The sequence below is a fragment of the Lemur catta genome, chromosome X (assembly GCF_020740605.2).
Source record: "Lemur catta isolate mLemCat1 chromosome X, mLemCat1.pri, whole genome shotgun sequence".
NCBI classification, from domain to species: domain Eukaryota; kingdom Metazoa; phylum Chordata; class Mammalia; order Primates; family Lemuridae; genus Lemur; species Lemur catta.
The window spans coordinates 24574056-24602005 of NC_059155.1; the positions used below are offsets into that span (position 1 = coordinate 24574056).

General features: G+C 37.4%; 1 protein-coding gene across 4 annotated transcripts; it reads left to right on the plus strand.

Moving 5' to 3' along the window:
• Positions 1 to 517: 517 nt before the first annotated feature.
• Positions 518 to 27896, plus strand: SH2D1A (SH2 domain containing 1A). Of its 4 annotated transcripts, none has more exons than XM_045538889.1 (4): positions 518 to 1019; positions 19708 to 19771; positions 24686 to 24830; positions 26197 to 27896. In XM_045538889.1, the coding sequence occupies exons 1-4, from the start codon at positions 883 to 885 to the stop codon at positions 26235 to 26237; spliced, it is 387 nt and encodes a 128-aa protein (XP_045394845.1). In that variant the 5' UTR covers positions 518 to 882; the 3' UTR covers positions 26238 to 27896. The 4 variants fall into 4 exon arrangements, with proteins under 4 accessions (XP_045394845.1, XP_045394846.1, XP_045394844.1 ...); XM_045538890.1 differs by having other exon boundaries at positions 24686 to 24821; XM_045538888.1 differs by lacking the exon at positions 518 to 1019 and having other exon boundaries at positions 19161 to 19771; positions 24686 to 24821.
• The last annotated feature ends 54 nt before the right edge of the window (positions 27897 to 27950 follow it).

Here is a 27950-nt window from a genome sequence, read left to right on the forward strand (position 1 = left end):
ACCAAAGGGACATAGAAATCCACATAAAGATAGAGCACCAATTAAATGATTCGTTCTCTGATCAAAGGCCCATTAAATAGGTAAATCTGGAACATCTTTGGCCATACATTGTGATTTTCATACCTCAATCAGCACTCTGGTATCTTGGACAAGGTGTAAGGGGGAAAAAAATCAATATTTTCTCAGGACCAAGATTGCTCAAGAAGATTGCATGAGGTAGGAGGACAAGGGAGAAGAACAACGTGCCCAAGGTTTGTTGTTCACATACTATGTCTGACTCTGGAGGAGCCTCATGGCCATGTTCAGTAGTGATTGCACACTGATAAATACTGATAGTTTCAGTGTTTTGTTCTCAGAGCTTTTGGTCCTTTCATTTTGTCAGTATGTTTCTGCCCCACATGATGGGCCCACATACTGATGGGAGCATGTACAACTTGCCTCTATCATCAATCCCTTTGAGGACTAGTTAAGCTAAGTCATCCCTGGTGGCTCCTGAGAAAACTGCAAGAACAGAAGCATTACCAGGCATCCCTGTCTGTGTGCAAGGGTGTGTGTTGGCAGTACAGCCCTAAATCTTGCAAGGTCCTCCTTTGAGTGTGCCTCCCTTCTTCCTATGAACCCTGTGTTGGGGGGGGGCAGGAGATTGAACCCTGCGGCAAGTTCAGTGGAATGAAGCTGCTAAATTGCTGAGCTGGTTTTATTGAAGTGTGAGCAGGAGGTTTTAAGGAAGTTAGACAACATCCTGTTGTTCGGGTGCTTCTCTCTATTTTGCACATCTGCCTGTCCTGGGAGTCAGGTGGCTGACTTGTGCCTGGCTGCAGTAGCAGTGGCATCTCCCTTTTACTGTCCCCTGCCTCAGCCCGCCCAGGAGTCCATTGGGCCATGGACGCGGTGACTGTGTATCATGGCAAAATCAGCAGGGAAACAGGGGAGAAGCTCCTGCTCGCCACGGGGCTGGACGGCAGCTATTTGCTGAGGGACAGCGAGAGCGTTCCAGGCGTGTACTGCCTGTGTGTGCTGTGAGTATGAGGCGGCGGGCGGCCCAGGTCGGCGCTGAGCCTGGGCCTGCCGAGGGTGCGGGCAGTGGGCTCCGGTGGTTCGGGCCAGGGCCAGGGCTGACATGGGCAGGGGTGTGGATGGCAAGAGCTCACTGAGGCCTCCTCCACGGTCCACCCCGTAGCCCCAAGTCTTCCTCAGGTCCAGCCCAGGGCCGTGGTGCACCGCGGTTTGGCCTGGGTCCCTCACTAGGGATTTCATTCCCTGGGCCTCCTGCTCTCCAGAAGGGCTTCACCAGGGCCTTTTTGGGGTAGCTTCAGAGAATGCTCTCTAGGGTGGGGAAATGTCGCGTAGAATTTACCTTTGCTGCAAGAAAGACCCGGACTCCTGACTTCTGCTTTGACCCCTACTAGAGGCCAGCAAGGTGGAGTTCTGGGATGGTGGACTGGCCAGATTTGACACTGTAAGCTCCTGGAGAGAAGGAAGAGCCTCTCTCCAGCTCTCTTTAAATGGAGTTGGAAATGTCATCCCAAAGGAAGAGCATCAAATTCAGTGAGAGGAGGCAGATTAAGAAACAGAGTCCATTACTTTAAGAATATAACACCAGTTAGGTTGGGATGCTGAGAGGCAGATGTGTGTGAGTGAAACTGCCTCTCTCAATCTGTTTATTTAGCTTCCTTTAGAGAAGTGTGGGGGGCAGGGGGTTTAAGAAATAGGACCCCACCTTTTTTTTTTTTTTTAAAGAAAGGATCTCTATTGCCTGGGCTAGAGTGCAGTAGCATCATTGTAGCTCACTGCAACCTTGAACTCCTGGGCTCAAGTGATCCTCCTGCCTCAGCCTCTCATGTAGCTGGTACTACAGGCATGCACCACCATGCCCAGCTGATTTTTGTTGTTTTTACAGAGAGGGGGTCTCGCTCTTGCTTAGGCTTGTCTTGAACTCCTGACCTTGAGTGATCTTCCTGCTTCAGCCTCCCAAAATGCTAGGTCAGATTACAGGCGTGAGCCACAGCATCTGGCTAGGACTCTTCATGATAAAAGCTGGGACTGACAATAGTCATAAAGGGTATGGAGGGAAAACACCCTTTTTATGATTCAGCTTTGCCCTTTGTCTATGTACGTCTCAGTCTAAGGCTCCATTTTGAATAAGATGTACTTGCATCTTTGCTCCAGAACTCCAGGGTCAGGCACATCTGAGACCTAATCCTGTGCTAGTCAGATGCTAGGCTTGTGACCTTGGCAAGTTAATCTCTAAGGCTCTCAGTTTTCTCATCCATTAAATGGATATCATATCACTGCCTACCTTGTAGGATTGTAAGATTAAATGCTATAATGTATGCAAAAGAATTAGCACTGGACTTGACACATAGTAAATGTTCAGTAAATGTAAGCTGTTGGTATTGTTATTATATTCTCTTTTCAGTTGATTTCTTTTAGTATTCATGGGGTCATTTGTAAGGAAGGACCTAGCTAAAGCATTGTCATCAGCAGAATAAAAACACCTATGAAAACACCAGCCCTGCACAATAGGTTCTAGACAGAAACCAAATGAGAGAAAATGCTTGGTATTAAGTTTAGCACCTGATGATACACTGCAAGATTTTGAAGTAAACTTGAACTTTCTGGGTCAGTGAAGAAAGATTTTACTAAGGCTGGTGTTAGAGGATTTTCATTGTATATGGTTTTTAAAAACAGTCAAGCCTTGTTTGTGGCAGCTCTCAGGTCCTGATAAATACATTTTTCATAAAGGCTTCAAGGGAAATACATGGAAGCTATTGAATCTCTTGAGCTCAGATCTTTATGTTTTGCTTAATTATTGTTTTTCCCTAGTGGAACCTATGGAAGGGCAATGAAAGCCAGTTAGGATTCTTAGACTCTATTCTTATCAAAAGAACGTGGAGGAATGAAGAGGGGGAGTCACTGCTTTAGGGAAGCTGACAGAGGAGATGTCAGCTGTGTTCCTTAACCTACAGGTAAAATGAAAGTACAAAAGAAGCCTGGCCAGGGGAGGGAAAACAGGGGACAGTGAGTGGCAAGATATACCTAAGACTTCAGCCTCACTGGTCTCCGGGCAGTTTCTCAAGACAAGTATGTTCTCCATATAGGGTTTTTGTACTGATTGTTCCTTCTGCCAAAAAATACATCAATTCACACATTTGTTCAACTGTGTCTTCCCTGAGAGAGCACTTCCTTGACTACCCTATTGAGATAAGTGCCCTCTCTCTGTCCCTGTTACATTCTCTCTCTCTATTTTTCTTCAAGGAACTTTAAACTATCTGATGTTTGCTTGTTGGCTTATTTATTGAGAGCCTGGTATGTAATAGGCACTCAACAAATATTTTTGAATTAACGAATAAACTGTCAAGGCAAATTCTGTTCTTTACTGCAAAGAGCTTTGGACTGCTATCAGGAGGCCAGGGTGTGGCTCTGGGGAAGTCACTCAAATTCTCTGGGTCTCAGTTTCCATATTTATAAAAACAGGAATAGTGCTGTGTAACCTACCTTCTGCAAAAGATTGCCATAAGTGAAACATGTAAGAGAGAAGGACAACTTTAGCCTTTTGGCCATATAGGTTAGAACCATATAAAGAATTAATTTAGGCCGGTGAGGAATTCACCCATAATGAATCTTGCATAAAGGCAGTTTTTGTAACTCTTGGTTTTCCATGAAAACTTGTGAAGTAGCAGAAAATACTAGGCAAATTGGGGGACCCCTTTTGAATGGTACATTGGGACCTCAAAGTCTCATGAGACTGTTAGGGTGATAGCCAGACTGTGCTGCATAGGCAAGACACAAGGGTACATTGCCTTTTATCAGAGTTTCTCAGCCTTTTTGAGCCAAGTGGCCTTTTTGATAAACATTTCATTCCCTCTTTTTGGTACTACACTGTAATTACAGAATCAAATTTTATTTTGAAATAAACTGTGTACTCATTTTAAACCAAAACACTTATCCTTACAATATGCAGTATAAATAACAATGTAAGTGGTGTCACATACACATGAACAACAGGTATAGCTAACAAACATGCATTAATTGTAGGATTTACTCAGAACAGTTTCTCATTCTATCTTTTGTTTACTTTTATTAACCAAGAAGATTTGGTTGGGCTTTAGCTTCTGTATTTTATTGTAGAAATAACACATTTCATATGCCTTTCAAACTATGCTTGCCCTTTTCCCCAGTTCTGAACCCTCTAATCATAGCTTATAGATATGGCCTTTTCTTCTATTCAGTTTTAGAAAATTGAATCTTATAAGGCACTAAAGGAGTTTTCTATTTATAGGATTGCTCACTTTCATTAAAAATGAGAAGTTTTTCTTTCAATCATTTTCTCTGAGTAAATCTAGAGTTTTGTATAATAAATCTATTAAAATAGTTCCTTATACGTATTCAGTAGAGAGAATTTGAAAAATATAATGTTAATGAGGGGAAAATCATCTATAGTTTTATAACCTAAAGACAACTATTATTGAAAATTAGGTGAATTTTCTTCGATATTTTAATGAAATGAATTGCTTATGAGCACACATGTGCTGTTACAATATTGTATTCTGCTGTATTTCCCACTTAACACGCAAAACCCCACTCATGTATAATGCTCTTAAAAATGACTTTAAGGCATCATTTTTGATGGCTGCATGATAGTCCAGCTAGCTAGTGAATATACCATATTTTCCTTAACCAGTCACCCACTTTTAGACATTTGAATCATTCCATTTTCTATTATAAATTCCATCAGGATTCATATTTTAGTACATTAAGATTTCCTTGTATTTATGATTATTTCCTTATAGTGGATTTGCAGATGTGGAATTTCAAGGTCAGAAAGCACCGACAGCTTAGGATTCTTGATATATACATGATCAAATTTTTTTCTAAATGATTATTCCGATTTATACATTCACCAATAATGTATGAGGGTGTCTGTTTCATGGCACCCTTCCTAAAAATGGGTATTCTTATTTGTCTTTATTTTATGTTTACACTCTATCTCTTTATTTTTCCCTTTTTATGTTCCTTTGGTTAGTGACTGAGTGTTTTTATATGGTTGTTAAGCTATTGTATTTAATGAATTGGCTGTTAGTGTACTTTTCTCATTTAACCATTTGGATCTTACTATTTTTCTTAACACCATTGCAAGTTTATGTGTGCATACTAATCGTTGATGTGTTGCAGGTATCTTTTATCAGTTTGGTGTTTGTCATTACTTTTTTTTGACACACAATAAATTAGTAGTCAAATCCATCATTTATTTTCTTTGGGTTTGGTTTCTTCCTTTGCTTCCTTGTTTCCTTTGCCAGAAAGTCCTTTCTCCTCCAGAGATGTCATAAAACTTCAGCTTTTTGTTGTAGATTTATGGTTTTGTTAGTTTACATTTAACTCTTTAATTCCATTTGGAATTTTCTTTTGATGTTGAATAAAGGATCTAATTTGATTTTGTTTCCAGATAGCTACCCCAATATAATTTATAAACGGAACTTCCATTCTTCATTGATTTGTTAGCCTACTTTACCATATATTAAATTCTTATATATAACAGTTATTGTTTCTGGACTACCTATGTGGCTCAATTGATCTATTCTTATATCAGTAACACTATAGTACAATAATATTTTAATATAGTTTTAAACATTATTTGCTATTCTTGCCTATTGGCTCTTTGAGATGAAATCTAGAATCATTTTGTTAAGTTACAAAAATCCCATGGGATCAGCCTTTTTCACTCCCAACATATGAGTGAGAACATATAATATTTGTGTTTTTGTGCCTGGCTCATTTCACTTAACATAATGACCCCCAGTGCTACCCATGTTGTTGCAAATGACAGGATTTCATTCATTTTAATGGCCAAATAGTATTCCATTGTGTATATATAGCACATTTTCTTTATCCATTCATCTGTTAATGGACCCTTAAATTGATCCCATACCTTGGCTATTGTGAATAGTGCTGCCATAAACATGAGGGTGCAGGTATCCATTTAATATACTGATTTCCTTTTCTTTGTTTTTTTTTTTTTTTTTTTGAGACAGAGTCTCACTTTGTTGCCCAGGCTAGAGTGAGTGCTGTGGCGTCAGCCTAGCTCACAGCAACCTCACACTCCTGGGCTTAAGCGATTCTACTGCCTCAGCCTCCCGAGTAGCTGGGACTACAGGCATGTGCCACCATGCCCGGCTAATTTTTTTTTCCTATATATATTTTTAGTTGTCCAGATAATTTCTTTCTATTTTTAGTAGAGACGGGGTCTCACTCAGGCTGGTCTCGAACTCCTGACCTCGAGCGATCCACCCGCCTCGGCCTCCCAGAGTGCTAGGATTACAGGCATGAGCCACCGCGCCCGGCTGCTGATTTCCTTTTCTTTGGATAGATATCCATTAGTGGGATTCCTGGATTGTATGGAGATAGAAAGTAGAATGATAGTTACTGGAGGCTGGGAAGGATGGGGGGCTCTGAAGAGAGGTTGGTTAATGGTTACACATATACAGTTAGATAGAAGGAATAAGTTCTAATGTTCAGTAGCACAGTAGGGTGACTAAAGTTAACAACAATTTATTGTGTATTTCAAAATAGGTAGAATAGAAGGTTTGAAATGTTCCCAATGCAAGGAAATGATAAATGTTTGAGGTGATGGATGTCCTGAATACCCTGATTTGATCATTACACATTGTATACATGTATCAAAATATCACATGTACCCTACAAATATGTACAACTATTATATATCAATAACATTAAAAAAATCCCATTGGGATTACATTCAATTTATTAATGAATTAAGCAGAAATTGTCATCTTTAAATATGTTAGTCTTCTAAAAGCATGGAATGTCTTTCCATTTATGATTTTTTCATTTATATCTATCAATCAAGTTTTGTAGTTTTTTTTTTGTAGGCCTTACACATTTTTAAAGTTCATTTCTAGCTATTGTGTGTGTGAATGTAGGTATTGATTTTTTTGTTTTTATCACAAATGGAATCTGTTTCCATTATATTTTCAGCTGTATAGGAAAGCTATTGATTTTATGTACTTGTCTTATATTCATCCAGTGTACTGAATGCTCTTATTAATGCAAATTTTTTTTACCTTATTCTCTTTGGTTTTCCTGGTACCTCAAGTTACTTTTCACTGAGGTACATATGTGCTCTCACATTTCTTCCCTTCTCACCCTCAATGTAGCTAGTTCTGATTGCCCACTGGGATTGTTTGATGGTGAAAAGAGGAAAACTAATTTGAAATATTTAAAATAACTAGTTTGGAAAAATAGTTTGTTTCCATAATTGGCCTCTTTCTTTACATATCTGACTTTGTTTGCTACTTACCTGATCGAAGATTTGGAAGAAGAAATGCTATTATAATTTTTAGCATCAAGGACATATAATAAAGTCATTTGACATGTATGTCTTTAGGTAAAAGTATAGTTATCGTTTTATCCTTTAAGGTTTAAATGGATGTCTGGGAATAAGGTGCCCATCAAACAATTGAACTGGAGAAATGGGAAAAGTAAAATTACAGTTTATCAGTTGTAATGGAGGGAAACCATGTGGCAAAGAACTTGAAATTACAACTTAACTTCATTTAGTGAGAAATTACAAGTTAACTTACATTTAGAGTTTGAATTCAACTGGATATGTGTATTGGCGCTGTATTTATTTTCACGATAACTTAGACCACCAAAATTATTTTGGATTTTCTGAATACAATCCATTAATGGCAGAGTGAGCTTGAAGGCTGATTTAGGATTAAATTTGTCACACATAAACCACCAAATGAACAATTCACAGGCAAATAAACCAAGCGCTGACTCTGGTTGACAAAGTAAAAGTAAAGTTGCAAGATCAGTCTGAAGATGTCATTTAGCTTAAGTAAAGGGAAAGTCTGGGTTGACCTCTTTTGGATTCTTCCCACCAGGCCTCATCCCTTCAGCTCCCTCCCCTGCCCTCTCCATCAGTGGACAGCTCCAATCCTATGGCCAAGCAGACTCCCTCCCTTTTTGAGAACTGTGCTTTTGGAACTGCCTTAAGGGTCAATTTCTTAATTCATTCCTTCTAATATAAGAGAAGGGCACCATAGAATGAATGGTGGTTAAGAGCCCAGATCTTCCAGCCAGACCCTCTGGGTGTCCATTCCAATTCTGACCCATAACTAACTATTTTAACTTGGGCAAGTTCCTTACATTTTCTGTGCCTCAAATTTCCTATCTGTAAAATGGGTGATGATGATAATGATAGTACTTACCTCATAGGGTTGTTATGAGGATTATTACATGAGTTAATATTTATAAAGTTAACATGTAATACGTGTGATAATATAAATCAAAGATCTATAAATAATTGGAATACATAGTTGGATTATCATAAGGGTGCATAAATAAATCCTGATGTGGCAGTTCAGGGGAAGAATAGATGATATTTATTGTTATGACTCACCGAAACTGGTATTACATAGTTGTACCATCAGACTTGAAGCTGAATGACTTTTGACTGTTCTGAAAATTAAAATTCACTCTGAAAGAATAAAGTTTGAGCCACAGGAAATTCGGAAACCTCTTCAATCAGAATATAGATGGCTTTGTATAGGATACTATTCCTGTGGATAAAAAGATTCTGAAATATTTGTTTAAAAAAATTCAGTCACATTGTAATCGTGTCTTGAATTTTGCATGTAGCATTGGTTTGTATAGTCATAGAGGGCACAGGCCGTAAGGAGCTTTATTTGCAGTGTCATGAAGAAGTTAGCTATAGCTAAACCTTTTCTTTTATGTAGTCCTTGAAGTTGTATAAAGAAGGAATTGATGTGGTTTTGTTAGTTCAAAACCAAGATCTGTCCCTAACCACTGACCCATTTGAAAAAATAATAAGTCAGATTGCTTTCTTCTTGTCCATTTCTAACCTGAATACTTTTTTAGTGGATAGGGACAGCTTTTGGTAAAATAAAGACAAATTTCAGTATCAGCAGAGATTAGATTTTAACATGTTTTGTAGTTATTAAAATGCAAAATATTACTTATGAAAATAAATTAATGGCAATAATTAACAACCTCCACTGTTCTCTATCAGTTATTAATTTTCTGGATTTTTTGTGATAAATTTTAAATTCTAAGATTATCAACAAGTCCAAAAAAATGTTATTGGAGGAAGGAAGTTAAAATTACACTACATTCTTTTTGCTGTATTAATGGAGAGAGTCAGAGGAAATATAATCCTAAAGGGTATGTAACAATTTTTAAAAATGAATTATATTTTTTCAATTTGTAATTTCTTAGGCTAGGTTTGTAAGGCTCCAAATTGTAATTCTTCTTTTTCTTTAAAAAGTGTTATTAGTCACTATAGGGAAAATTAATACGCAAGAATGCATTTATATTAGTTTAAATTTACTTCTAGTTTATGTACATACAGGAACAGATAGTTTTGAACAGTTGTAATCAGAGTGGCATCTCCTCGTGTCCACTTTTTACACATACTATCATTTTATGTCAACACAGTCCATGTAAAAATTTTTTGGAAAACATAGGACTCTAATACCTTTGAATTTTGGTATAATTTTGAACTGTTGTTTCCCTTATGTTTCTCTAATTTATTTATTATTTAAATGACAAATAATAATTGTATATATTAGAATGAAAGGGAGGTTTTTAAAAATTGCATATTTTTATCAAATACAACATGATGTTTTGAAATACGTATACATTATGTAATGGCTAAATTGAGATAATTAACATATATACATTATCTCACATACTTATTTTTTTGTGGTGAGAACACTTAAAATCTACTCTCTTAGCAATTTTCAAGAATATAGTACATTGTTAGGCTGGGTACGGTGGCTCATGCCTGTAATCCTAGCACTCTGGGAGGCCGAGGTGGGAGGATTGTTTGAGCTCAGGAGTTTGAGACCAGCCTGAGCAAGAGTGAAACTCCGTCTCTACTTAAAAAATAGAAAGAAATTAGCTGGACAACTTAAAATATATAGAAAAAATTAGCTGGGTATGGTGGCACATGCCTGTAGTCCCAGCTACTCGGGAGGCTGAGGCAGGAGGATCGCCTGAGCCCAGGAGTTTGAGGTTGCTGTGAGCTAGGCTGACACCACGGCACTCTAGCCTGGGCAACAAAGTGAGACTCTGTCTCAGAAAAAAATATGTCATACATTGTTATTAATTATAGTCACCATGTTATGCAATAGATCTCTTGAATTTATTCCTCCTAACTAAAAATTTGTACCCTTTGACCAACATCTCCCAATCCTCACTCTGTTCTCCCACCACAGCTCTGTTAACCTGACATTCTAAACCCTACTTCTATGAGTTCAACTTTTTTTTTAGATCCCACATGTAAGTGAGACTATGTGATCTTTGTCTTTCTGTGCCTGGTTTATTTCACTTAATGTAATGTCCTCCATATTCATCCATGTTGTTGCAAATGACAGGATTTCCTCATTGTTTAAGGTTGAATAGTATTCCACTGTATGTATATGCCACATTTTCTTTATCAATTCAACCGCTGATGGACACTTAGGTTGATCCCACATCTTGCGTATTGTGAATAATGCTAAAATGAACATGGGACTACAAATTTCTTTTTGACATACTGATTTCACTTCTTTTTTTTTTTTAATTTTAATTTTTTTTTTTTTTTGAGACAGAGTCTCGCTGTGTTGCCCAGGCTAGAATGAGTGCCGTGGCATCAGCCTAGCTCACAGCAACCTCAAACTGCTGGGCTTAAGCGATCCTCCTGCCTCAGCCTCCCCAGTAGCTGGGACTACAGGCATGCGCCACCATGCCCAGCTAATTTTTTCTATATATATATTTTAGTTGGCAAGATAATTTCTTTCTATTTTTTTTTAGTAGAGACGGGGGTCTTGCTCTTGCTCAGGCTGGTCTCGAACTCCTGACCTCGAGCGATCCACCCGCCTTGGCCTCCCACAGTGCTAGGATTACAGGTGTGAGCCACCACGCCCGGCCTGATTTCACTTCTTTTGGATATATACCCAGTAGTGGGATTGCTGAATCATATTGTAGTTCTATATTCAATTTTTTGAGGAACCTCCATACTGTTTTCCATAATGGCTGTACTAATTTACATTCTCACCAACAGTGTGCAAAGGTTCCCCTCTCTCCACGTCCTCACCAACACTTGTTGTCTTTCATCTCTTTGATAATAGCCATTCTAACAGGTGTAAAGTGATATTTCATTGTGGTTTTAATTTGCATTTCCCTGATGATTAGTGATGTTGAGCATTTTTTTCATATACCTGTTGGACATTTGTATGTCGTCGTCTTCTTTTTTATTTCAAAGTATTATGGGGGTACAAATGTTTTTGGTTACATGGATCGCTTTCATAACACTGGAGTCAAGGTCAAAAATGTGCCAGTCACCCAGATAGCATTCACTGTACCAGTTAGGTAGGTTTTTGTCTATCCCCACCTCCCTTCTCCACCTTGATTGATTTCCATGGAGTTTTACTTCCCTCTGTGCACATGTGTGCTCATTGGTTAGTTCCAATTTCATAACAAGTACATGTAGTGTTTGTTTTTCCATTCTTTAGATACCTCACTTAGGACAATGGTCTCCAGTTCCATCCAAATTCTTGCAAAAGGCATTAAGTCATCCTTCTACGTGGCTAACTAGTATTCCATAGTATACATATACCACATTTTGATAATCTGTTGGTGGGACTGTATGTCTTCTTTTGAGAAATGTCCATTCAGGTCCTTTGCTTATTTTATTTTATTTTTTTTTTTGAGACAGGGTCTCCCTCTGTCACCCAGGCTGGAGTGCAGTGGCATCATCATAGCTCATTGTAACCTCAAACTCCTGGGCTTAAGCAATCGTCCTGCCTCAGCCTCCTGCCTCAGGAGTAGCTGGGACTACAGGCATGTGCCACCATGCCTGCCTTTGCCCATTTTTTATTTGGTTTATTTCTTATCATTTGAGTTACTTATATATTTTAAATATTAACTCCTTATCAGATGTTTGGTTTGTAATGTTTTCTCTGATTCTGTAGATTGTGTCTCTGTTGACTGTTTCTTTGGCTGTGCAGAAGCTTTTTAGTTTGATGTAATCTTGTTTGTCTATTTTTGCTTTTATTGCCTGCACTTTTGGTGTCATATCCAAAATCAATTCCTTATTTTGAGTAACAATTCTTTATTTAGAGGTATTTAGATTAGTTTCATTTCTTTTCTTTCTTTTTTTTCTTGAGATATTGTCTTGCTCTGTCACCCTGGGTAGAGTGCAGTGGTGGCATTGTAGCTCACTGCAACCTCAAACTCCTGGGCTCAAGCCATCCTCCTGCCTCAGCCTCCCAGAGTGCTAGTATTACAGGCATGAGCCACCAAGCCCGGCCTTATTTTTTTTTTTCACTATTCAAATAGAACTACTGTGAAGATCTTTTTAAAATTGCTTTTTCATTTTGACTTGTTTCCTTGGAGTGTATGAATATAAGGAAGGTTATTTGGTCAAAAATATGCACGGTTTTATAGCTCTTGTTACAACTTTTCAGTCTGTTTTCTAGAACAGTGATTTTCCATGGACAGGAAGATGATATGTATAGTTTGAAAAAGTATATTCAATATTTTAGTTTAATTTTATGTTATAAAAATCACTGTTTTATAATACAAGCTATAGAAAATAAAGCTATGAAATCTTGTTTGGGAATAAGGGGAAAATGGTTCAGAAACACTGCTCTATGAAGACTAAAATGATTGACAAAACTTCAGCTCATATTAAAATAAAATTGCATTCTGAAAGCATAGACTGAGTGACTATGGAGGAGGTGGCACAGAAGTACCCTTGGTGGGTGAAAAAAGCCAGATTGACATCAGGAAAGTTGCTAACAATATTCCCAGTGAGGTGTAGGCATTCTCTTTACATTATAATTAGTCTTTCCATAACTTTACAGTTCATACAAATCACCTGGGCATCTTTTTAAAGTAAAAATTCTGATTCGGCAGGTCTGGGGTGGGGCCTGAGATTCTACATTTCTAACAAGCTCCCAGGTGATGCTATTACCCTGGGAATACAATTTGAGTTGCACTGTTTTAGATCTCTTCCATCCATGACATATTTATAATGAGAGTTGACTATAAGGGATCCTTGGTCAGTTACTTCAGCAACTTGAAAGTGGAAGACATGAGCTGCTGTCTTATTTGAGGGGTGAAACAATTTTGCTCATTCAGAAATTTGAGGGGTTTGTGGGGGAAAGGAAATTGTTAATATTAGATGAGTTAATCATGAGAAGTTTTGTATGTCATTGACAGCAGGTTGTTCAGAGACCGAAGGAGGTAAGAACTTTTGAAGTGGTACTCAGGTTCCTGCTGCCTAACTGAAAGTGAGATAAGATCAGATTCGTTAGGAAACAATTCTCAAAACAGACTCATTTATTTTGACTAAATGAGGCTGAATGATAGTAGGGAGATAGATTCATTGTATTTTTTTTTTAAGAGACCCACTGTTTGAGAAAGTGGAAAACAAGTTGCTTACCATTTTGCTTGCATTTTTGCTGAGATTTTAAATAATGTATTTCCACCTCAACCTTAATGATACTGAATTATGGCCATTAATTGCTTCCCATAGGGAAAATGGAACTAAAGACTTATGATGTTGCCCTGCTTCTATCTCCATTTTGTTGTGTGGCTTTAAGAAAATCACTTAAAGGCTTATGTTTCGAGTTCCCATGGTGAAAAATGGAAATCAAAGCTCTCCCCTTGTTCCCTGTAGAGTACTTACTGAAATCAGTGGGCTTTGAGGTAGATTTCAATTGCTTAAAAAGACAAAAAACTTTAACACTATAATATTTTGGATTTATTCAGCATATTGTATATAGGCATATATCAAACTATTTTATATATGATCTCAATATTCTGTCAATTCTTCATAACAAAGATGAAACATTTCATGTGATCATACCAGCAGTTAAATTGACCGTTTTTCAGTGTCACAAACCTGATTAGAGTGTTTTAGCTCTGTTTTGTCTTTTAAATAATCAGTACTTATGGATATTGATTAAAGATATAGTAATGTAATCCACATATTTGAAGACTTTTAATTCCAAAGGGAGTTAATTGTAAATGTGTTCAATGACTTAAGTATGACCATCTGTTTGTAAACACATTGATTTTAACCAAAGTTTAGTGTGTCCTAACCAAAGATCTCTATTGACCCAAACTTGTACCCAAGAATAGCAATCAGAAATGTATTAAATAAAACCATGTTGATTCAGATTCAGATTCAAAATCTGAAATAACTCATTATAAAGTTTACCTGTTCTATGAAGTGAAGACTTATTAGGCAAGTTAAGTGACATTATCATACATACTAAAATATAATAAATAATCTGTATCCATTACAGTGTGGTGAGCAAGAGCTGGGGCTTTAGAGACAAAGAGCCTGATTCAGATCCCATCTCTGCTGCTTCATCTCTAGTCTGGCTTTGGTTACTTCTCAAAGTCTCAGTTTCCTCATCTATAAAATTAACTTCGTAATATAAAATTGCTAGCATTTTTTGTGGGGTCCAATGGAAATAATGCATGTGCTATGGACTGCATTTTATTCCAGCAAAATTCATATGTTTAGAACCTTACCCCCAATGTGTCTGTATTTGGAGATAGGACCTCTAGGAGGTGATTAAGGTTAAATGAGTTCATAAGGATGGGGCCCCAATCTGATAGGATTGGTGACCTTATGAGAAGCAGAAGAATGCATGCACAAAGAAGAGGTCATATGAACATACAGCAAGAGGGTAGCTGCCTAATAATACCCAAGAGAAGAGGCCTCAGAATGAAACCCACCTTGTCAGCATCTTGATCTTAGATTTTCCAGCCTCTAGAAATGTGAGAAATAAATTTCTGTTGTTTAAGCCACCTAATCTATGGTATTTTGTTATGGCAGCCCAAGCATACTAATACAGATTTTGGTACTGATGTAACAAATACCTAAAAATGTGAAAGTGGCTTTGGAACTAGGTAATGGAAGAGTTTTGAGGTGCATGCTAGAAAAAGCCTAGATTTCTGTGAATAGAATATTGGTAGAACTATGGATGTTAAAGTTCATTCTGGTAAGGTCTCAGATGGATATGAGGAACGTGTTATTGGAAACTGAAAGAAAGGCGATCTTTGTTACAAAGTGGCAACGAACTTGTATGAATTATTTTCTAGTATTCTGTGGAAGGTAGAATTTGAGAGCAATGAATTTGGATATTTAGCTAAGGAGATTTCTTTTTATTGATGCATAATAGATGTATATAGATTCAGGGTACATGTGATAATTTAACAATTCATGTAAATTATAAAGATCAGATCAGTGCACTTGGGATACCCATCACCTTAAATATTTGTCTTTTTTTAATGGTAGAACCATTCAGATTATTCTCTTCTAGCTATTTTGAAATATACAATAGATTATTGTAAATTATAGTCATCCTACTGATCTAACACTATGCCTTATTTCTTCTATCAAACCACATTTTTGTACCCATTAATCAACTTCAGCTGAGGAGATTTCTAAGCAAAGTGTTGAAGGAATGGATTTGTTCATCCTGACTGCTTATAGTAAAATGCAAAAGGAAAGAGATGAACTGAAGAAGGAATTGTTAAGCAAAAAGGAACCAGAACTTAAAGATTTGGAAAATTCTTAGCTTATCCATATTGCAAAAAATGAGCTTGTTCTGGAGAGAACACCAATTGAGTGGCTGGACTATCACTTCTTAAGGAAACTACCCATGATGTTAACTAGCCATCTCAGCAGAAGCCAGGAATAGAGTTTGGACCAAAGGGAACAGGACAATATGATGTAGCTATTTGGCAGCAAACATGCTTTGTCCTTCAAGAAAAGGGAAGAATGACTCTGAAGGCGATTCAGAGATCACCAGGGCTACCACTCCCACTACAGGCCCAGAGTGCACAGGCCTGGGGGACAAGGCTACCTCTACCTTGGTATCAAAGGGTGGGAGTGACACTCAACAGAGGCACATGGGTGGGGCCATCTCCTGAAAGAGTGAAGCTACACCCCATGGAGTTGTGGGGGAGATGCTGCTGTCCCAGTGTGGGCCTGAAGGGCAGAGCATTGAATCAAAGATGATTATTCTTGAGCCTTAAGATCTAATAGAATTTGCCTTGCTAGATATTGGACTTACTGGAGACTTGTCACCCCTTAATTCTTTCCAATTTCTCCTATCTGCCTGTCTCACCATTGTATTTTGGAAGCATATAACTTATCTGGTTTCATAAGTTCACAGATGGAAAGGAATTTTGCCTCAAGATGAATAATGCCTGGAGCCCCACCCACATCTGATTAAATGATATTTAGATGAGACTTTGGACTTTAGAGTTGAGTCTAAAGTTTGAAATGACTTAATTTCATTTGAAGCTGTTAGGATGGAATGAATATATTTCGCATGTGGGATGGGCATGGATTTCAGGTGTCTGGGATGGAATGATATGGACTGAATTGTATCCCCTCAAAATATGTTTAATCCCTTACCTCCGATGTGACTGTATTTGGAGATAGGATCTCCAGGAGGTAATTAAGATTACATGAGGTTATCAGTGTGGGGCCCTAATATTATAGCATTGGTGGCCTTATTAGAAGAGAAAGTGGTGTGTGAGCACACAGCAAGAAGTCAGCCGCTCATAAGCAAAAAGAAGAGGCCTCAGAGTGAAACCTACCTTGCTGGCACCTTGATCTTGGACTTCCCGGCCTCACAAACTGTGAGAAAATAAATTTCTTTTGTTTAAGCCATTCAGTCTATGGTATTTTGTTATGGCAACTGAGTAGACTAATACAGTATATAAAACTCTTAGCATGAAATCAGTTATACAGATATACTATATGCATAAAAACTGAGTTATGGGAGAGAATGTTTACACCATCTAAAAGGACAAACTGTTTTCAAGTACTTTAGCAGCACTCATTTTAATTCAAATTACTATTACTACCATATCATAATGTAGAGTAATATAGTAATACAGTAATGTGTGATATAATTACATTTCAGTCAACAATGAACTGCATATACAACGGTGGTCCCATAAGATTATAATGGAGCTGAAAAATTCCTATTGCCTAGTGATGTCATGGCCATGATAATGTCATAGCTGAATGCATTATTCATGTGTTTGTGGTGATGCTGGTATAAGCAAGACTACTGTACTGCCAGTTGTATGGAAGTATAGCACATACAATTACATATAGCACACAATACTTGATAATAGATGACTATGTTACTGGTTTATGTATTTACTATACTACACTTTTTTTTTTTTTTTTTTTTTTTAGACAGAGTCTCGCTCTCTTGCCCGGGCTAGAGTGAGTGCCATGGCATCAGCCTAGCTCACAGCAACCTCAAACTCCTGGGCTTAAGCGATCCTACTGCCTCAGCCTCCCGAGTAGCCGGGACTACAGGCATGCACCACCATGCCCGGCTAATTTTTTCTATACGTATTTTTAGTTGGCCAGATAATTTCTTTCTATTTTTAGTAGAGATGAGGTCTCGCTCTTACTCAGGCTGGTCTCGAACTCCTGACCTTGAGCAATCCACCCGCCTCGGCCTCCCAGAGTGCTAGGATTACAGGCATGAGCCACCGTGCCCGGCTATACTACAATTTTTATAATTTTTATTTTATTTTATTTTATTTTATTTTTGGACAAGGTATCACTGTGTCACCCAGGCTGGAGTGCAGTGACATCATCATAGCTCACTGCAACCTCAAACTCCTGGGCTCGAGCAATCCTCCTGCCTCAGCCTCCCAAGTAGCTGGAACTACAGGTGCACACTACCACGCCTGGTTAATTTTGAAAGATCTTTTGTAAAGATGAAGTCTTGCTATTTTGCTCAGGCTGGTCTCGAATTCCTGGATCCTTCCACCTTGGCCTCCCAAAATGCTAAGATTACAGGTGTGAGCCACCATGCCCGGCCTTTTTATCATTATTTTAGAATATACTCATAAAAAAAAGAGTTAACTGTAAAACAGCCTCAAGAAGGTCTTTCAGGAGGGATTCCAGAAGAAGGCATTGCTATCATGGCAGATGACAGCTCCATGGGTGTTATTGCCCCTGAAGACCTTCCAGTGGGACAAGATGTGGAGGTAGAAGACAGTGATATTGATGGTCCTGACCCTGTGTAGATAATGTGTGTGTTTGTGTCTTAGTTTTTAACAAAAAAGTATAAAAAAATTTAAGAACAGACAAAAGCTTATAGAATAAGGATATAAAGAAATAAAACATTTTTGTATAGCTGTACAAGGCGTTTGTGTTTTAAGCTAGGTGTTATTACAAAATAATCAAAAAGTTAAAAAAAATTAAGTTTATAAAGTAAAAAGTCACAGTAGGCTACGGTTAATTTATTATTGAAGAAAGAAAAAACTTTAAATAAATTTAGTGTCATCCAAATGTATAGTGTTTTTTTTTTTTTTTTTTTTTTTTTTTTTTTTTTTTTTTTGAGACAGAGTCTCACTTTGTTGCCCAGGCTAGAGTGAGTGCTGTGGCATCAGCCTAGCTCACAGCAACCTCAGACTCCTGGGCTTAAGCGATCCTACTGCCTCAGCCTCCCGAGTAGCTGGGACTACAGGCATGAGCCACCATGCCCGGCTAATTTTTTTGTATATATATTTTTAGTTGGCCAGATAATTTCTTTCTATTTTTGGTAGAGACGGGGTCTCACTCTTGCTCAGGCTGGTCTCGAACTCCTGACCTCGAACGATCCACCCGCCTCGGCCTCCCAGAGCTAGGATTACAGGCGTGAGCCACCGCGCCCGGCCTATAGTGTTTTTAAAATCTATAGTAGTGTGCAATAATGTCCCAGGTCTTCACATTCATTTACCACTCACTGACTCACCCAGAGCAACTTCCAGTCCTGCAAGCTCCATTCATGATAAGTGCCCTAAGCAGGTGTATCATTCTTTATCTTTTATACCATATTTTACTATGCCTTTTCTATATTTAGGTATGTTTAGATATACAAATACTTACCATTGTGTTACAGTTGCCTACAATATTCAGTATAGTAACATGCTCTACAGGTTTGTAGCTTAGGAGCAATAGCCTATACCATATAGCCTAGGTATACAGTAGGCTATACCATCTAGGTTTGTGTAAGTACACTGTATGATGTTCCTATGATGAAATCACCTAACAACACATTTCTCGGAACCTATTCCTGTCATTAAGTCACACATAACTGTAGTAATATTGTTACTGTATGTTACACTATAATAGTAATATAAGAATATAGTTATTATATTCTTATTGTATTATGTCCTTTTAGTATTACTATTATATTGTTTTTATAATTAATATTATGTTACTAATTTAAGTGTGCCTGATAGTGTCTTGTCCCAGTGAGGTATTTTCACCTTAAGACTCTATATGTACTTAAAAATAATAAGTCTATTGTTTGTTCAAACTAATAATTTATGGTTTTTACTAACTACAACAGACCCCTAGTTTCTGGTCCAAGCAGTCTCTCAACTACACAGATTCTTAGCAGAGTGAGCTCCCACATTTAAAAAAATGAAAAGATTAAGTCTCACTGGAAACTGTGATTGGGCAAATATAATAAAGCAAGTTAGATTTTGCTGGGCTTTGCTTCCTATGAATGCAACGACACCATATGTATGTGTTCCAGTATATGTAACAGTTATATGTGGTAGTAAACTCAAATTTAGAGCATTCATTATTCTTCTGGAATCTTTCAGTAATGGAAGTTTATTCTTTCACAGGTATCAAGGTTACATTTATACATACCGAGTGTCCCAGACAGAAACAGGTTCTTGGAGTGCTGAGGTATAGCTCTTTTATTTATTTTTTGTTTCTGTGCGTTTCAAGGAGGTGTTTGAAATTTAGGCTGGTTTTATAAAAGAGCAGTCAAATAATACATTACTAAAATAGTCATCAGATTTAAATGACTAAAGCTCCAATCCAAAATTGTTCATGGATCATTAATAAGCCTTTAGAGAATTTTGGTCCCAGTCCTATGCAGCCACCATGTGTAGAGTAGTATCGCTTTGGGGGAAAGATAAACAAGTTGAAATATTGTGTCAAACTTTTAGTGCCTATGTGAAATTTTAGAAAGCACATAAAAGATAGACAAAATAATTAAATCAGCAATTATTTACCAAATGATGCTAATATGAGTGTTGGTGCTATGGAGTATTAAAAAACATGATGCCTGTTTTCCAAGAGACAATGATACCCTTGGGGAGATATAATATGAAGTTAAACAGCAGTGGAAGAGCCTGGGCTTTGTTGTCAGGGGGATCTGAGTTCCAGGTCTAGTCCCCCATCCTCCCTGATAGGTCTATGACCTTGGGAAGGTTACTTAACTTTACTGTCAACCAGTTTCTTCATCTGTAATCGTAACCTACAAATAATCCCTTAGTCACAGGGCTCATTTGGAGGAATAAATGAGATAATGCATGTAAAGAAGGGCCTGGCACATAGTGAGTACTCAAAAATGTAAACTCCTGAAAATTGCTGAACAATATGATTGTACGTAGTGAAGTGCTAAGTTATTTATCACAGGAGTTTAAAGAAGGGAGGGCTTCCCAAGTGTTAGGATGATCAATGCTGCTGTATGTGAGTAGGCAGGACTCTCATCTGAGCCATGTAGGGAGGATATGGATAGGCGGAATAGAGAAAAGGAAGCGTAGCAGTGTTTTTTTAAACCGTGCTCTGCAGAATCCTAGGGTTCTTTTACCTGGGGACCTCGGGGCTGCCTGGGGGGGTTGCAGAGGAAGAGGAAGAAGTAAGAGGGTATGTTTCTGGGTACCTACTTTGGCTTCAATCTGAGCAGTAGTTTCCTTTATTTTACTTATAAACTGGGGCTCTGAATAAAATTTCATTAGAAAAAAAAGTTCTTTATGGCTTTGAAAAGATTTCAAAGCCCCTGTACCATTGTAAGAAATGCCTGTAGAATGAATCTGTTTTCATGTACCAGGGTAGTATATCACATCTTATCAATCGCAGAGGTCTCTACAACTGAAACTTTGGACCTCAAATGCTTCTGGTTTCTGACTCTTTAAGACAGGCATCTTTATAATGAAAATACTTCATTTTAGCTTTTGAAAATATTAATATCAGCTTCTGTTAATTCAATCTATACATTTAATATTTTTTTAAATTTTTTATTTCATTTTTAATCATTAAATGTTCCTTTCTTTTTTCTTTTGAAGAAAAAAACAGAGTCTCACCCTGTTACCCAGGCGAGTGCCATGGCATCAGCCTAGCTCACAGCAACCTCAAACTCCTGGGCTCAAGCGACCCTCCTGCCTCAGCCTCCTGAGTAGCTGGAACTACAGGCACATACCACCACATCCGGCTAATTTTTTCTAATTTTAGTAGAGATGGGTCTTGCTTTTGCTCAGGCTGGTCTCAAACTCCTGAGCTCAAACTATCCTCCCACCTTGGCCTCCCAGAGTGCTAGGATTATAGGCATGAGCCACCATGCTTGGCCTAATGTATACATTTAAGAAACTCTAAAGTCTAGATTTAAAAAATGAAAATAGCTCTAAACTTTACTAATTCAGTAAACCGGAAAGTACAAATTACAGACTACAAACGTTTTGAAGTGCTAAGATGAATTAGGGCAAGTTTTCAAGCACATTGTTACTTTATAACAGGATACTTAAAACTGTAATACTGCCTAAAGGAAAAGCAGTACCATTTCTACTCAAAACTATACCTGTTTATTTTTAAAATTTTCTTTATCACTGCAGAGATGATTGAATAAGAAATCAAACAGTTTATTATGAAGAGTGTTGTGTGTATTCTATACAAACACACATACATATTTGTGTATGATTTTACCAGAAATAGTCATTCTCCGTAGAGAAGTACCCTTCAGCTGCTGAAAAATATTCTTTATGAAAAGCATCTTAAATTCTTAGTGTTTAGCAACCTTGTTTTTCAATTTGCTTTTCTCCATTTCAAGTATAACATCATATGCACATTGTTACATGCTTGTGGTCATGTTAAGGAGGGGAGGGCTTATTGAATATAGATGCCCTCTCATCCTGTTGTCTGATCTGACCTCATTTATGTGATAATATTGTAATTATCTGCACCAAGAGAGCAGAAGATTGGAATGGATTATCCCCAAATAGAAAACAGTTCAATAATTCCTTAATTTTTAAAATGCATATTGCATTGTTTCTATCTACTAAATTTACCTTCTTAGTTATGCTTTGTTAAGGTGAATATTAAATTAATGTGTATCTCAGAGCTTACATCACCTGACTGGGATGAATTTCTCTAGAGCATATTGAAGACCAGCTGTGATCTAAAACATTTCCATGGATAACTAAGAGGTGACAGTATGGGAAAAGTGCAAATTTGAACAATAGCTGCGTTCAGCAACAGGATGGGAGTTGTCAGTGATATAATTCTTGTGGTAACTGTATTTTCAAAATCGGGTAAATGATAGGTATTTACACTGCTTTTTGGAACAGTGTTTTAGTTTGCCATGCTGCAGGAAAAATCAAGGTGGTAGCACACCATCCTCTGTGCAAAGATTGTGCTAGAAATCTAGGTAAGACTGAGATTTGTTTCAAAAAATGGAATGAAATTGAACCCTGGGCCCACTGAATTATGAAAGACAAATATAATCGGTACTTCTAGTCTTAGTTAGACTTTTAGATTAGATCATTGCCTAGTGTATTAACTTCTTTTGTGTGAATCAGGCTAAAATTTTGCTAAATCATGAATTCAGAGAATTCTCCATACAGTCATCTTTCACTTATGATATGTGTGTTGCTGGTAGTACATTGTAAGAAATATACTTACTGACTTCCCCTGCTGACTTCAGTGCCTATGGGCTTTTCTGGGTATTTGATCATCAGGAGATCGGCGTATGCTAAATAATTTTACCTGTTAACCTAAGCAAAGCACTATAAATTAGGTCAGTCATTTGCTAATGAAACATGGAATCCTAAATTCAAACTGTTTCTATATATCCAGTGCTATTATTCCTCTCTGTTAGCATGGATAATCAAGTGTTAACTGCATATCAGTCCCCATAAAAAATGATGCTTCTGTTGATAAATGGTTATATAAGCTACAAGAACAACTAAAAAGATGTGTGGTTTGAAATCTTTCTGCACTGGGGGAATGTATAGTTTCTTTTCTGGTTGGTGACTCTGCCTTGACTAGAACCTATATGGTTCAGTCCCAATCTGAAAGGCAAGAGACTGGGTTTTGGGATCCAGAGCCAGTTCTGCCTGTGGTTGTCTGTGTGACCTTGGGCAAGATTAATTTTTTTCATTTAGATATGCTTGTCTAGGAAAACCAAATCAGCCAACGATTGCTAATCTTTGAGGAAATAAATATTGGGGGAAAAAGGTGGGAAAGTGCTTTGAAAATGAAAAAGTACTCTAAGGAAGGCATATGGAGATAATTTGTGCTTATTGCCTGCCATTACAATTTGGAGATTTTATCCTGGAGCCAAAGAACTGTTTGGACTTCTGCAAGAATGTTATTTTGGATGAGGTCTCAATAGAGATTTAGGAAAGTGTTGTAGCCATAGGGGTGGAGCTGGGTGGGAGAGTGTTCTACATCTCCTCTGAGCATTTGAGTGGACACTAATTTAGCACTAACAAGAACTTTTGCAGTGTTTTCAATGAAAAATTACTTAACCCAGCATAGGAAGTGACTGAGAGTTACTATGGGCAGTGTGTTATCTCAGGCACACTGCCTAGTTGACAGAAGTCTGCATACCAGCCTTCATGTTTTCTCATTAAATGCTAAAAAACAAACAGCTCCCACATCAAAAATCTTCCAGATGGAATAGCTCAAAAACAACTTTCTAAAAAATACTAGTCATTGTTCAGTTGCTCATAGCAATACTATTTTATTTTATGTAAAATGACATTTTTGGGCTGATGCCTAAAGCTTGGCTCATAAGCTTTTGCAAGAAATTGTTGTTGATTTCAGGCAGCGTCTTTGCCAGAGAACTGATGTCAGGAAAGGAACACATTTTAATAGTCACCTGCAAATAACAATCTCTTTAAAAACACACAAATAAATAAATAAAGGTGACTTTATATAGTTTTTCATTTTCATGTTATAGAGAAAACCTTGTCACAGTGAAGTGAGAGGAATTTGGGGGAGAATAGGGTAGCTTTCCAAGGAGGAAAAAATTTAATGTGAAGGATGAGACAGGAAATATTGTGAGCTACAAGAGTATGAGGACTAACTAGCCATGCATTGTATGTATCATAACAGCCAATTTTTAATTTTCTGTGTAGCGTTTTGTATTGTGGAATGATAACAGGAAGGATGGGGTTTTTTTTTTTTGTTCCTCAGGGTTTTTATTAATGACCTGTAGGATCTGTGTTTTTTCTGTGTTTAACTGCATCCCCTCTGTTGGTGAATTCACTATGGTTAATGGCCTGTGTACCCTTAGAGGTTTGGGATGTCTGATGGGTAGCAGGCAGGAAGGGCAGGGCGATGAGCAAGAGCTTGTACAAACGAATACCACCCTTGGGAGAACTGAAATGACAGCTCATTAGCTCCTCTTGCTGGGAAATTCAGCCAACCAAAGTAAGCTCTTCTGGAATGTTGTTTTTCGTTCTTCCTTATGTTTTCAAATATTTGAACAAGTTACACAAATGTTACCTCTCTAAGCATCCCTCGCACATTTTGTAGGCATTTTTATATCATTATGAGGTAGGTAAATAATTTACTTGGCCTTTTATTTTCCAGACAGCACCTGGGGTAAATAAAAGATTTTTCCGGAAAATAAAAAATCTCATTTCAGCATTTCAGAAGCCAGATCAAGGCATTGTAATACCTCTTCAGTATCCCGTTGAGAAGAAGTCCTCAGCTAGAAATACACAAGGTACTACAGGTATGATTTACTATTAATTTTGACAGGTTTTAGAAGCTCAGAGTTATGAGTCAACCTACTCGTAACCATATAATCAATTGGAAGCTCTGTAAGAAAAATGCAGTGAGAAAGTCGATGTAGTCAGCAAATCTCATGAGAGGTGACTACATGCTATAATTTCAATCTGCTATACTATAAACTTTTAATAAAAGTCTGCAAAAATATCAAAAATTCTATAAGCCCATAATGCTTTAATCCCTCTTGTCTGTCTCATCTTGTTCTCTCCAGTTCCTTTTATAGATACCTAAGTGCCATTTCACTAATTCAGACACAAATATTAATAATTTGAAGGATGGTATAATTCAGAGAACATATAGGCCATCTTTTACCTCTGCTTAGTAAACTTTTTTGATATATATTTTTTTTTTTTTGAGACAGAGTCTCACTCTGTTGCCCGGGCTAGAGTGAGTGCCGTGGCGTCAGCCTAGCTCACAGCAACCTCAAACTCCTGGGCTCAAGCGATCCTACTGCCTCAGCCTCCCGAGTAGCTGGCACTACAGGCATGAGCCACCATGCCCAGCTAATTTTTTTGTATATATATTTTTAGTTGGCCAGATAATTTCTTTCTATTTTTAGTAGAGACGGGGTCTCACTCTTTGCTCAGGCTGATCTCGAACTCCTGACCTCGAGCAATCCACCCGCCTCAGCCTCCCAGAGCTAGGATTACAGGCGTGAGCCACTGCGCCCGGCTTATGCTTAGTAAACTTTTTTGCCTTCACGGATGTAAAGGCTAATGTTAGCCTGGCCCATGTGATTCTGATTTCAAAACTGGTGGTGCTTTAATTAATGAAATTTTGCTGTAGCAAAGGAAATTAAATTATCAGACATTATTATTCATTTGCACAAATTGTTACCTCTCCTGAGCAAAGCTATTTTAGTGTATGAATACCAACCAACGTCTGTAGCTAAGTGTACGTGACAGTTTACTCCTCTATTGAAAGGGGTTTATCATTTGCTTGGAGTAAGAGGACAGGCCTTGATTGAAATAATAAATATTTATGATAAAAGAAAATGAGTTGTTATATATTTTTTTTGATAGGGACCCAGGCTCAAGCACAAACTGACAATTAGACTCAAGTGGTGAATTAAATTAATGAATAGTTAGCCTTTATAATAGAAATGTAAATAGAGCTATAATTTACAAATTGGCTAATTGTTCTTTTCTGCCCAGTATTCTATTCTTTATAACTCATTTTTAAATAATAGTTGCTTGAGGTATATCATTGTGAGATTTATGCAGTTGGAAATTTTATGTTTGAGTTAATCTTTTAATTTTAATAGTTTGTAAGTTTATCTTTTCTTAGTTTTTGTTATTATTTTTCTTTAGGGATAAGAGAAGATCCTGATGCCTGCCTGAAAGCACCATGAAGAAAAATAAAACACCTTGTATTTTATTTTAATAATTTAAATATATGCTAAGTTCTGTATAGTGTAGATAATACAGTCAGTGAGCTACTAATGCATTTCTAAAACCATCCTAGTCCTGTAATGGAAGCATCTAGCCTGATGTCAAAACTGAAATGGACTTTTGTAGATAATGAGGAGCTTTGAAATGAGGATTGGAACAAAAAATAATTCCAAAGATTATTTTCAGTTGTTATATTTACAAATGGGAAACAATTCAGAACATAATGAATACTTTATAAAAGATTAATGTCAATTCTTGCCACAGATGAATAAAAAGAATCCTCAGTTTTTGTCAAAAGCTGTATTTTTACTGGAATAGTATTTGGTAGTTACTGATTTTCAAATGTCTTGCTTTATTGTATAGTGGGAAGTTGGTTGGTGTCACTCATCTTTGTCACGTGCAGTTCTCCACTAGCTTTGGCTCTTTTGGAATTTATAAACCTGTGTCCTGTGTGCTAAAATAAGTGCTAGATAAAGAGTGAAGAAAGCAACCTTCTCGCCTAGTGTTCTGATGTTGGACAGTAATCCACAAACCAATCTGGAGTTTAAAATCCCATCATTTAAAATATACTATAGATGTTTACCATATTTGATGCTACAGTGTTTGAAATTCTGTTAGAAAGACAATGGAGTAGATCTTCCTTTTCTTCATTTACTTCTGCCCCAGTTGTTTCTACTACATGTAAAACCTCATTTTGAAGGGAAACTTCACAGCTGTGGCTCATGAATAACTGATTTGTAAGCATTCCTCCCTTTTGGGTAACCCTAGAAGACCATTTGAAAGCTTACGGTTACATTAATTTTTAACAATTCCAAGTGATTGAAACAAGCTAGAGTCAGATTTTTATGCAGTATTTTCTTCTTACATTTATATTTTCATGACTTTTGTGATTGATTATATGTCACGTTGCTTCAGGGCTCACAGAATTCATTCACTCAACAAGCATAACAGGGCACTGGGGTAGAGAAGTAAAAATATCTGGGCCCTGCCCTCAGGTAGCTCACCTCAAGTTGGACAAGAAAACAATAATGGAAGTTGATCAGTACATATGTGATATTCCCCATGTGTAGGTAGATCTGTCTTTTGAGGCAGAATGAATCAACACAAATACTCTGGTCCATGGTGCATAGGAAAAGGCTAAGCTTCATTGTAAGCTAATAAATTGGAATTCTGGGTTGTACATGAGTGTTGGTGAGCTTGGTTAGTAATCAGTGAACTGCCAAGAGACAGAGCCATTCTCTGTGTGCTGGCAAGATCTGATTTCTGAGCATTTAACATGGATGCTATGGGAGTACAAAGATGGAGTATGGCCCCAGTAATGCACTGTGGGTGGCTTACCATTTCTTGAAGTAAGAACATGACGTTGACTTGTAAAGGAATTCAGAAAACCTACTGTCAAAATTAAATGCCTATGTTTAAATAATTTTTAATTGTGTGTAGCTTGAGTTTAAATTTTAATAGGTATAACTAATTTTTACTCTGTCTAATGTGTTCATGCTGGGATAATCCTAAACATGTGAATTGTGTTTCCATGTTCCTTTACAAGAGACTTTTTTGAAGAAAGCTTTTTTGAATCATTCATGATCTTTCAAATTTAAATAAAGTGTTTGAAAGCTTTATTTACCTGATTTGTCTTGAAATATTCCTTTTAAAAATAGACACAGATGCTATTA